This window comes from Salmo salar, chromosome 16 (assembly GCF_965601325.2).
Source record: "Salmo salar chromosome 16, fSalSal1, whole genome shotgun sequence".
Lineage (NCBI taxonomy): Eukaryota > Metazoa > Chordata > Actinopteri > Salmoniformes > Salmonidae > Salmo > Salmo salar.
Window position 1 is genome coordinate 39,617,079 of NC_138306.1, and position 12,826 is coordinate 39,629,904.

A 12,826-nucleotide genomic window follows, 5' to 3' on the forward strand; every position below is an offset into this window, starting at 1 on the left:
CATCATTACTTTAAGACATGAAGGTCAGCCAATGCGGAACATTTCAAGAACTTTGAAAGTTCCTTTCAAGTGCAGTCGAAAAAACCATCAAGCGCTATGATGAAACTGGCTCTCATGAGGATCACCACAGGAAAAGAAGACCCAGAGTTACCTTTACTGCAGATGATAAGTTCCTTAGATCCGGAGCCTGCTGGTTTTCTGTTCTACCTAATAATTGCACACACCTGGTGTCCCAGGTCTAAATTAGTCCCTGATTAGAGGGGAACAAAGATACAGTGGAACTGGCTTCTAGGTCCAGAGTTGAGTTTGAGGGTTCTAGCCAGTGGGCCTGAAGTTGTCCCACACTGAAGAAGTCTGCAAAGCTGAAATGTCTGTGTATGCCATCTCTGATGCAGTGAAAATAATTTTGTTACAATCCAAAAAATGAAGTAAACTTTGTGCCACATCTTTTTGAGTGCGGCCCCATCACACACCGTCCCTTTTGCTTAGCTTCAAGTCATGCCATTCACCTAAGAGGACTGACACTTTGATGTACAAATCAGCGGAGGCTGCTGAGGGGAGGACGGCTCATAATAATGGCTGGAACGGCGCGATTGGAATTGCATCAAACACATGGAAACCAAGTGTTTGATACCATTCCACTAATTACGCTCCAGCCATACCACAAGCCCATCCTCCCCAATTAAGGTGCCACCAACCTCCTGTGGTACAAACCAATTGCCTAAGACCATCCAGGGCACTTTGGAAAATATCTTTATAGCTTTACTTGTGGAATGGCCTTCAGCATTATGTGGCCTTGTGGAAATATGAAACATTTACATCTTATTCAACAGTTAACACAATAGACCACATCTCTTCAAATCAAATAACTTTATTAATATTCTGCAATTTGGTACAGTTGACAGTGTTAAATATACTTGCTTGCTTACTTACTTCCTGGCAAAATAATTTACACACATATATATATATATATATAATTTTATTTTATTAAATTACACACACACATACTTGTGTGTGTGTGTGTGTGTGTGTGTGTGTGTGTATGTATGTAACACACATATACATACATATATTTTACACACACACACACACACACACACACACACACACACACACAAATTCAGTACATTTCTCAAGACATTAACACTGAAAAGTTGTTTAAAAATCACAGGGTGCACTATATTACGTAACACTCAACAACCCAATGCCCCTCATACATCCTGGAAGGTCATCATCAGGATATCTGTCAGTAGACAAAGATAGGATTGACAATTAGATTGACAATTAGATTGATGAGAGCTAACCTCTACAGGAGTTTTACTGCTTTGATTTTGCAATCAGAATAAATTCATTTGAAATGGGCTCATCCTGTCAAGTGGATTGATTCAAAAGCTGTCATACGCACCTCTCATCTTCTCTCAGTTGGAGTTCCTTTGCCTGACGTCCTTGTTCTTGTGATCTGTGTTAGCATTGCTCTTCCTGAAATACATTTTCCACTCCGAACATTATAGCACATTCAGAAAATAACACTATTTCCTTGGGTGAGAAATTAAATATATATTTTTTTATGTCAGTGTGAAATGTGTACTTACAGGGGAGCAGATCCTGAGTCGTCATCTATACAGCAACACAGGGACAAAAGAAAAGATGAAGAGCATTCAATAGCTGAATTTGTTTGAGACAGTCTGGGTGTGAGAAATATTCTCCCAATGAGAGAAAGGCATGAAAAAGACAATTTTCGACAGACAATGAAAGAAAGCGTGACAAAGTTCTAAGCATTTCTTTAAGTAGGCCTTTCAATTGAATGACTCAATGAAAAAAAACAAGCGCCCACTGCCATAGATCTACAATAATCAAATAAACTTCATCACAATCAAATTTAAAAAAGATAAAACAGCAAGAGTTATGACAAATCTACCTTCACTGTATCCTAACTCTGTTCCTGATAAACAATATGGTATCAATCTGTTCTGAACATCGCTCAAAATCATGCAGAAAAAAATACGTTTTAGTGATGTCAACACAGAAAATGGTTATAGACAAAAGCATACAGGCATACTGCAGATCAAACAGTACTCTCAGGAAAGAGTAGGTGCCCTCAGGCAACGAATGAGATCAACATGATCAACATGATATCCCTATTATAAATAGCTGAAATTACTCATCATGCATGGAGATCAAGATGCAGATGCACGCAAGACCAAATATTAAAAAGGTATACACAGCAATATGACATAACTGGCCAGGCTGCTTACTGATCAATATTTGTTGTTGATGTATGTAAGCAGCAAGTTGCCGCCCTGTGTATGATGTCATACTTTTGTGTGTACCTTTAAAACCCCAATTCCTGAGGCGTTTCCAACATATCAAACCATGACATTAGACCTAATTCCTCCCTCACATTACTTATGTCCATTTTGCTGGCATGATTAAAAAAAACATTGATTTGTGGTCATAAAAACAGAGCAACATTTTTGCAGTCTGAAAATGTCATTCAAATTTAGCCCAGGTTGGTCCAATGTAGGAAAGCAAGGCCAGTGAAAGAGTTCCTTATTAGATACATTCTTATACAAGTGGCGACTATGAAAGCAGTGGATTCAGACTCCCATAGCTTCTCAGTTACTGTCATCTCAGGTCAACCACTTCAATCTGACATGTGGTTTTGATCACTTACCAAAACGCAAAAGCAGCAGCGAACAGAGAAATAAAAAATGAAAAAATAAAAAAAGGTTCTAATAGAAAACAAATTGCTTTAGATCGAATGGAACTACTAAAATCAAGAGTGGAAAACATACCTGTAAACTAAATCAAGACCACACCAATAATAGTAAACCTCCTGTATCCAAACAATAAAAAAATGCTAACTATAGAGATTTCATTAAAATGGCAGGTAATGAATGCACAGAAATCTTTGTAGAATGACAGTGCATCTGCAACTGAGAGACTGTTCTGCCAGTCGGGGGCAGCAGACACTCACAGTCAAATCATATGGACTTGACCAGGTATGCTACTTTAGCCCTTCAGAAAACATAGATTAATGGCAAAACAAGAGTACTTCCTTTCTGCCTTTCTCTGCGGGTGTGTCTAATTACCGTCGTTGATCTCATCAGGCTTTCTCCTCTTCTCATAGATGAAGATTATGCTGACCAGGATGATGACCTCGGCCACTACGCCCAGGAAGGGCCAGAGGGCGGCCAGCCGGCTGCGGACGCGCAGGTGGACCTTGTCGGAGGTCGAGCCGACCTCGCTCGTGCCGTAGCAAATGTAGTCGCCTATGTCCATGGTGATGTCCAGGTCGTCAATGGTCAGGGTGGTCCTGTTGGGGGTGCTCTTGATCTCATACCTGTCGGTACCGTTGGTGATGGCCTGAGAATGCCAGACAGAGAGTAAAGTCATTCAACACCAATTTCCAGATTTCAATATTTTTCTATTTTCTAGGGCAGACCCCTTTGGCAAGTACTACTACGTGTGGAATTACTGTGGCTTCAATCAAGATACTGATTTAAGTCAATGATTCCTAAAATTGGAAAATAACTGCAGCATGGTTGAAACTGAGTTCAATCACTCAGTTTAGTCCAGCAGCAGGGTTTATTCCAGCTCAGTGAAACCAATTTTGTTAAGCCTAATGTGTATCAATTATGTAAAGTTTGCTAAAGCATACCGTCTTATCTTCTCCCTCCAGTTTGTACCACTTCCAGTCAGTGGGCAGTGGGTATCCATAACTAACACACACCAGCACACCCTTGTCCTTCTCGTTACCATGCTCAGAGCGTTTGTATGCAGAGACATGGGGAGCAGCTAGTGACAAACACAGGGAGGCAGGTATTTATGGGATGATAGCCAATATGCTCTATTTATCCAAAACACCAGCATCTGCAGTTTTCTAAACCAATTGGTAATATAGGCCTATTGCAGCCTTCAGATACTCAAAGTGCGCTAAAATTAACTAGCAGAGCATGTCAGTAGAAGAAACTTAAAAGGATTACTTACTTTTGACTTCAATGGTTGTCTTTACCTCGGGCTCAGAAAGGAAGACACACTCATACAATCCACCGGAATGGGAATCGATGTTAGCCAAGCTAAAGGAAAAAACAAAAACTAAAAGGTAACTTCTAAAGATAGGAAACATAGACATAGTACAACAGACTTCGCTCAAACAATGGCATCTACACATCCCAGTCATGAAGTCACTTTGCAAAAGATGCTGCCCCAACAGGCTGAGCTTCAGTGGCAGGTAAATCGAGTCACGTCCATCTGGTGGATCAAACATGCAGATAAAACATGCCGACACACTCTGCCTTCCTGGAACTTACGTGTGCTCGGTGTAGAGAGTTGGCGAGTTATGCTTGGATGACTCGATCACTTTGCCGTTCCTCATCCAGTAGTAGCCTTTGACTGTGGACGGGGGGTGGGTCAGTTTGCATGAGAGGACGGCAGAGGTCTGGTTGTATACCTCCATAGGTTGAGCTTCAATTAAGGGATCTGTAGACGCACACAAAGTGAATATATTAAAAAGCCATCCTTTGATATAAACACATCAAGTAGGCCTATACACTGACCATTACAGTTTACCATAGTACCATGAGGAAAGGCCAAGTGTAACTAATTATTGTATGTCTTTTCTAGTACAGGACATTGCTAAAATAGTTGAGGGTAACTAAAAAGGCACTAGATACATCTGTGGTTATTTAGGCTAGAGGAATTTATAGGGTTTACTGGACAAATGGCAATCTATTGGAGACACTGTTCAGGGCTCGACATTGCTTTACTATCCTTTAGCCTAAACTTCATAGAAAAAACTGATAAGGTCTAGCCTAGCTGATCAAATGGTATTACTTTCATCAACTATCACACTTCAAGCCAAAAACAACACAATATAAAATGGCAGAACAGAGCTTTCCAAGAAGGGGGCAGATCACACATGGGAAGACACCTAAATGGAGAGCTCGGTCTGAACCAATAGTTCAAGATAGGAGGGTTAAGAGGAGTTAGACTGAGAAGTTAATCTAGGAGGAGACCATGCTTGTAAATGCTTGTAAAAACACAAGCAGAAGAAGCAACCAGCAAGGTGAGGTATGGCAGGTTGGTGTTCCACTGACAGAGAAGAGGAACAAATAAGAGGATATTTTGGTTTGGTTTAGGGTAGCGAAATTAACAACTTGTGTCAAATAATACTGGACCACAAGGCAGAAAGATGGCCTATGGTTGAGAAGCATTACAAAGCTGGGTTGGGGTCTTCTGTAGATCATTTAGTACTCCTAAAGAGCCTAAACAGGTCTAAAGAGTGTAAACAACACAGGACAGTGCCAATGTTTGTATCAATTATTACACATTCTAATCCTTGGACAGAACAGCAAAATAGAGAATGAAAGCCAACAAGAATCTAAACACACCATAAACTGACCCCTTAAATAATATATATTTTTTATGATGCAGCCATTTGCAGGTTTCAGACCTTCTAACCAGTATTATCCATATGAAAAATATTTTGCTAATTAATTTATTTAAACAATTCCCTAAGCTTTGACATTGGCCTAGGAAAGAGGCATCAGATTGAGGGTAGTGCTACGGCAGGTAGGACGCGTCTAAGGAGAGGCTCGGCCACGCATGACAGGAGCTCAGTGAGGGGAGTAGGGGAGTCTGGGTGAGACAGGGCAGAGGGCAGGAGAGGGTGTAGGACAGGAGCTGGACCACTCTCTGTCCTCTCTACAGGGTGACGCTGCCTGGCTGTACACAGGGCCTCCCACCACCAGCACTCACTCACATTCAAAGACTATAACATTAGCCTGTGAGCGGATCCACTTGACTTTGGGTGCCTTCTTCAGCTTGTTGCGGTCAGGATCGTTGGAAGCGCGGCACTCTTACGTGCCAGTCATTGAGCGTGAGGTTTAAGAGGTGAATGGAGCTGGATGTAGGTGGCGTTGAGGCCGACACGGTCCTCCCGCACCCCATCAAACACCTGGGTCATGGTCTCGTGCTCCTCGCCCTCTATGAACCACCACTGCACCTCGGGGATGGGGTTCCCCGTCATCGAACAGAGCAGCTCTGCACTGTCCTCTATCAGCTTCATCTGGAACAGGGACGACTTGATAAAGCCGACGGAACAGGCCATTATGGGGGAGGGGTGGATTGATTTGAGAATTATATTGATGGGTTGGGATTGGTGTGAGCACATCCGTCAATTCAACGGGATGATAGTAAGGCAGAAAGAAAGAAACAGAAGAGGTTAATAGGACACGTGAATAAGAGAAGGAATAGTTTGAGTATCATCATTTTAACCAAATTATTTCATGCCAAATTGATGCAAACAAATTGGTGCACAAATTGAGAGAAACTTTTTGTGCTTCAAAACATTTCTGGAATCTTTTATTTCAGCACATGAAATATGAGACCAACACTTTACATGTTGCGTTTATATTTTTGTTAAGTGTATAACTGAAATTTCTGTGTGAATTTGGTCGGTTGCCCAAAACATTACATATGCCGCTTTAACAGAGCATGCAACTCCTGTAATGAAGCAGCTAATAAAATGTAATTTTCAAACACTTGCCAAAATGCAATTAGCAAGAAAACACCATTCTAAACAGAGCACCTGATGCAAGCGGTATATGACAGAGAGGAAAATCTCAGTTCCAAACTTAGAGGGGGAAACTAAAGACAACAACTAGGATGGGTTGCTAATATGAATAGTGTTGTGTCTTTGGCTTCTGGACAATGAAAGAAAGTTGATATGAAAACCAATAGAACAGGAGAGAAATGGCATATGAGGAAGTCTTTCATAGGCAGTGCGTGTGGAAAAAGGCCTAGCTGATTATTGAGTTGCGGCTGTCGGTGAAAAAGCATCTATAATGTGTGAAGATAATGAGCCTTGAGTATAATATTTAAAAAATGAGACACGAAGGGGAGGGATGTGTTGCGAAGATAGCCTATAGGCACATCTCTCTCCAGAATGCAAGCGCTCAGCTCTCCAGAATGCAATCGGTCTGCTCATGAAAACGTTAGTTTGTTCGGACACTACAATGTCCACTCTATGGAAACGTGAGACTCACACGTCAGTGATTTTGCTCTACGTCCCCCACAAGCGTCACGCGACTCGTCTGTAGTCGGTACAGCCGATCTGCCAATTTCTGTCTGTAGCGTCCGAACAGTTTGGGCTAAACACTAATATAACCTCCCCTACGGAAAGGTGAGTCTTACATGACCAAAAGTATGTGGACACCTGCTTGTCGAACTTCTTATTCCAAAATCATGGGAATTAATAGAGTTGGTCCCCCCCTTCGCTGCTATAACAGCCTCCACTCTTCTGGGAAGGTTTTCCACTAGTAGTTGGAACATTGCTGCGGGGACTTTCTTCCATTCAGCCACAAGAGCAATAGTGAGATCAGGCACTGATGTTTTGGGTGATTAGGCCTGGCTCACAGTCTGCGTTCCAATTCATCCCAAAGGTGTTTCATGGAGTTGAGGTCAGGGCTCTGTGCAATCAAGTTCTTCCACACCGATCTCAACAAACCATTTCTGTATGGACCTTGCTTTGTGCACGGGGGCATTGTCATGCTGAAACAGGAAAAGGCCTTCCCCAAACTGTTGCCACAAAGTTGGAAGCACAGAATTAATCTAGAATGTCATTGTATGCTGTAGCGTTAAGATTTCCCTTCACTGGAACTAAGGGGCCTAGCCCGAACCATGAAAAACAGCCCCAGACCATTATTCCTCCTCCACCAAACTTTACAGTTGGCACAATGCATTCGGGCAGGTAGTGCTCTCCTGGCATCCGCCAAACCCAGATTCGTCCGTCGGACAGCCAGATGGTGAAGTGTGATTCATCACCCCAGAGAAGGCGTTTCCACTGCTTCAGAGTCCAATGGCGGTGAGCTTTACACCACTCCATCCGAAGCTTGGAATTGCACATGGTGATCTTAGGCTTGTGTGCGGCTCCTTGGCTATGGAAACCCACTCATGAAGCTCGCGACAAACAGTTATTGTGCTGACGTTGCTTCCAGAGCCAGTTCGGAACTCCGTGGTAAGTGTTGCAACCAAGGACATACGATTTTTACATACTTCAGCACTCGGCGGTCCAGTTGTGTGCGCTTGTGTGGCATACCACTTTGCGGCTGAGCCGTTGTTGCTCCGAGACATTTGTTCTTCAAAATAACAGCACTTACAGTTGGCCGGGGCAGCTCTAGCAGGGCAGAAATATGAAGGAAATGTGGCATCCTATGATGGTGCCACGTTGAAAGTCACTAATCTCTTCAGTAAGGCCATTCTACGACCAATGTTTGTTTATGTAGATTGCATGGCTGTGTGCTCGATTTTATACACCTGTCAGCAACAGGTGTGGCTGAAATAGCCGAATCCAGTCATTTGAAGAAATGTCCAAATACATTTGTACATATAGTGTACATCAGTTGTCTTGCTCTACGACGCCCACAAAACTCTCCTGAAGGTAGTCCAGTACCAGTTAAAAAATAAATTTGGAAGTATATATGGAAGTAGATTAGTGCCCCAAAAAATTGGGTAAAATGTGTAAAAAATTCTGTGATCTTTCTTATATCTCTCAGATATGACAGACACATCAAAACAAACTTCCTATAGAATTATTTTGGGGGGGGGACTGTTTTCCATGTATGAATCTGTTATTGAATGTGTTTCAATGGGCTAATAGCAATAAGGCTGATTTTAATGTTCCATCAAATTATATATATATATATATATATATATATATATATATATATTATACCCGAAGGGATCTTAAAATCCAAAATCAAATAGCTAAATGAGGGTTGACTTCTAACAACTTGTGTAGCTTGTGAACAGAGTTTGTAGCTCAAACTATTCCATCCCGTTGTCACAAACGTTGCTCTTGCTCAGCCCCAGTGAATCACACACACTAATCTACCGTATCTACAGATGCAGAAGAACTAGACAAATACAATGGTACAACTCAAAAGTCTGTAGCAAACCATTTTTAAAGGGATTTAGAAGTCCAAAAAGTGCTGGTGTTACAGTGGGACTCATTGTGTTAAGATCATTACATTTTCTTGCAGTCTCTGCTAAAAACAAGCTTGCAAACACATGGGTTCTTGCTTGTTTGAAACGTTTTATATAATACATGTAAATACATTGGTATTGTAACCATATAAATATAATATTTGTGGTGAATTTAATTGAGATGTGGTATTTGTATTTATTAGGGATCCCAATCTTCATGGGGTCCAAATGTAACAGTGTAGGTTCCGTCCCTCTCTTCGCCCCAACCCGGGCTCGAACCAGAGACCCTTGCACACATCAACAACTGACACCCCACGAAGCATCGTTAGCCATCGCGCCACAAAAGCCGCGGCCCTTGCAACGCAAGGGGAAACCCTACTTCAAGTCTCAGAGCGAGTGACGTCACTGATTGAAACGCTATTAGCGCGCACCACTGCTAACTAACTAGCCATTTCACATCGGTTACACAAACACATTAAAGCAATTACCACTATGTTGTACCACATTTAAATAATTGTGTTATTTATCTCCATTGAAAGGTTGACATATGGAGGTAAAACAATCTTACCTTTTTCATCCTCTAAACTGGACATCTATGACAGAGCAGCTAACCTCTAATGACTCAAGTAGGCAAACTGGTCTACACCGGTTTAAAAGATCGCAGCTAACAAGCCAGATGCACAGGCAGAGCTTTGACTCTCAAAAAACTAGCTGAGACTTCAAACATGAAAGATTACAGCCTTGGTAGACAACTGGTTAGTCTGCTCATGTATACACTCAACAAAACATTGGCTGGTTTATGAAGAACTAAACAAAGGCAACTCCATTGGCTGGTGGTGGTCATGGTGGGGGATCTGGTCAAAAACTTGCAAGCTAGCTGGTAAATACTAGTAGTAACTAAATATTGACACTTGCCTTTTTAAAACGAGACCTACACGTCACTGATTTTAGTTCTGACAAACGGACATTAATAATACTTAACAAAATGAAACGTTAGCCAACTATTTCAGCTAGCTAACGTTACCTACACGTAACTGATTTTTAGCTATCACTAACGTTATGCGTTTATATTTACTAGTTATTTCGTATAACTAATATAGTATGAATATTGATGCAAAGCATCACATCTTTGTCAGAAATATATCTTATTTACATAGTTAACGTTGCCAGGCTAAAACAAGTAAAATTATCCATCAATCATGTTCTGTGCCTGGAACGTTGTGACCACCCTCTTACTCTTATGCTTCCAAGCTAACGTTAGCTACATTTAACGTTATAGCGAGATGGATTTTTTTGTTGAGGTTGACTGTTTGGAAAACACATGACGTTGAACTGTAACGTTAAATCAACAATTGAAAACCGCTAACGTTAGCCAGTTCGCACACTCTATACAGTAACGTTACCTAGCTAACGTTAAATATCTTACCTGTCTGGGCATTGGCTCGGTTCAAGCACAATAGGAGGGCACCTAAACCCCACAGCACTTTCATTTTCAAAATGATTTTGGTCTGTCACAGATATACTGTCAATTACACTATTTGTCAAATATTTGATCTTATCTCGACTCTCTTGCTACACCATCGACAAGTTAGTCGTCGTCGTCCTCTAGTTGTTCCTCACGTAGTGAACTAGCAAGTCCTTGCACGTCACGCCCTGTGCGGAAATTTAAAAAAAATTGAATATATATAAAAACAAAACGGCTCAGTTCGACGTGAACAGGCAAAAACAGAAAGGGGATACCTAGTCAGTTGTACAACTGAATGCCTTTAACTGAAATTGTGTCTTCCGCATTAACCCAACCCCTCTGAACACGGGCGGACTGAAACAATAATTCAGGCCGGGAATTTGACTCCATCCCAGGCCACCCTGTTCACGCAAACCACCAGACCGCTAATTGTGTAGGCTAACCCTATGTGTTGATGTAACGGCTACCAAACTAGTTATCAATTTGGCAACTATGTTCATCTGGGAAGAAAGTTATCCACATTACAAAATACAAACATTTGGGACTGACAAACAAGTAGCCTACCTGAACACTGAGTTTAAGTTATGTTATGGGTGCACCCTCAAAAACTCACTAGGAATACACCAATCATACCACATACAAATGTATAAGGCTAGACACAAAACAATTAGCCTACACTTTTTAAAAAGATAATGAGATATAGAGTTAGCTCAACTGTTAAAATGATTATCTTTATATTCAAGCATCAAGTATATCAAAAGTATAAAAAAACGTCACGCACACACATTCACTAAACTTGAACATAAGCTACAACAATGTAAGTAAGTATAATACAAAAGTCAAAAAGCACTTCTCTTCAAAAAAATGTAGATTACAATGGTCACTCACTGCTGTCCATAAAGCAAATAGCACAAAAATAAACACATCTATACACTGAGTCAATAAAATTGAACATTGGCTACATAACTGCAAGTATAATATGAAAGTCCAAAAAACATGCCTTTGTACAAAAGCTTTAACTCACAACAAATTGTATTTCACCCTTGTCAACCTGTTAAGGAAGAGTCATAGTATAGCTACTTCAGAGTAACCAGTAAGTAATTACCACTAGTAAACCAGTAGGCAGCGCACTGCTCTCTCCCATCTTGTCAATGATGTCATCTTTGTCAAGTCCCATAAGAATCTCCTTCTCTGTTGCCATCAAAAGGAACGCTTCAAGGTTCTCGAGTGAGGGAGGTTCTTAGGCGGTTCTTCACAAATTTCAGGGTGGAGAAGGTCCTCTCACAAGCCACCTGAGTGATGGCTAGGGTGAGGAGGAACTTGTATCCCAACCAATGATGTGATACGCATCTGTGAGCAGATTGTACTGAGACAGGAGAAGTTAGCAGCATATCGGGCAGTTTTTACATGTGGAACAACGTCTGCTCACCAACTCCTTTCATCAGGATCCTCAAAGCCTTCCCCCGATTCATCACTGGCGGCGGCGGCCCTGGTGTTGTACTCCTCCAATGCTGACTGTTTCAGTCTTTCTCACTGTTGTGCAAGGCTGATCAGTTCAGCCTGCAATGTCTCAACAGTGGCATGTTCATCAAATTCCAGTAAGCATTTGCTGAGCTCCTTCATGGCTGTCTTTGGAATGCCTTTTTCTCTGATGTCAGGAAAATGCTTCGGATTCATGCAGGAGACATCTGCACACAGCACTGCATTTGCTGCATAACGGCAGTGAATACTTTCAACAACAGTGTCCGGTACCACATTGTGGATCTTGATTTTGTAATCCATGTCTGCATTAGCAATGGGCTCGTCTTCTGCCAACTCACCTGGTTCTCTTCTTTTTTTTTTGTTCTCTTCTCTGGGAGAGCAGTCTGAGCTTCGGCATCACAGTCCTGCTGCTCCTCCAGAATGCCATTGGCCCACTCAACAAAGTCGTCTGCTGCCCTCTTCACACCCTCAAAGTCTCGGGCACACTTTCTCAGGTTATCCTCCGTTCCAGTCACCAAGTGCTGTGCTGTTACGATATCCATGCCACTTGTTTGCAAGTATTTAGAGAGAGGGGACGTCTGCTCAAAAATCCTGAGAAAAACCTCAGCTGTAAGTATGGTTTCATACTTTAGGAGAGCATCCTTGCACCCTTGGGCCTTGCTTCGGATGTCAGGTTTTATTGTCACATACTTTTCAATTCTTTCCATAGTGATGACCACATCTGTGTAAAGTGTACGGTCAGGCTTTGCAAAGCTTCCAAATACTTTCCTCAAGGCCTCGTCTTTGGCCCAACAGCGTGTTTCACCAATTACATCAAGCCGTCTGTGTCTCCTGTCCTCACTGGTTTCCTCCCATAGCTTCATGCGCTTGTAGGATTCTCGAACGAACACT

At 41.8% G+C, this 12,826-nt stretch overlaps 1 protein-coding gene across 2 annotated transcripts; it reads right to left on the reverse strand.

The window, feature by feature from the left end:
• Positions 1 to 853: 853 nt before the first annotated feature.
• On the reverse strand, positions 854 to 10,798 carry LOC106573609 (basigin). 2 transcript variants are annotated; one of them, XM_045697224.2, is made up of 8 exons: positions 10,415 to 10,798; positions 4,314 to 4,482; positions 3,991 to 4,079; positions 3,662 to 3,798; positions 3,093 to 3,366; positions 1,593 to 1,617; positions 1,406 to 1,479; positions 854 to 1,243 (listed from the first exon to the last, which is right to left on the reverse strand). In XM_045697224.2, the coding sequence occupies exons 1-7, from the start codon at positions 10,476 to 10,478 to the stop codon at positions 1,419 to 1,421; spliced, it is 819 nt and encodes a 272-aa protein (XP_045553180.1). In that variant the 5' UTR covers positions 10,479 to 10,798; the 3' UTR covers positions 854 to 1,243; positions 1,406 to 1,418. The 2 variants fall into 2 exon arrangements, with proteins under 2 accessions (XP_045553180.1, XP_045553181.1); XM_045697225.2 differs by lacking the exon at positions 10,415 to 10,798 and adding an exon at positions 9,557 to 9,596.
• Positions 10,799 to 12,826: the final 2,028 nt, after the last annotated feature.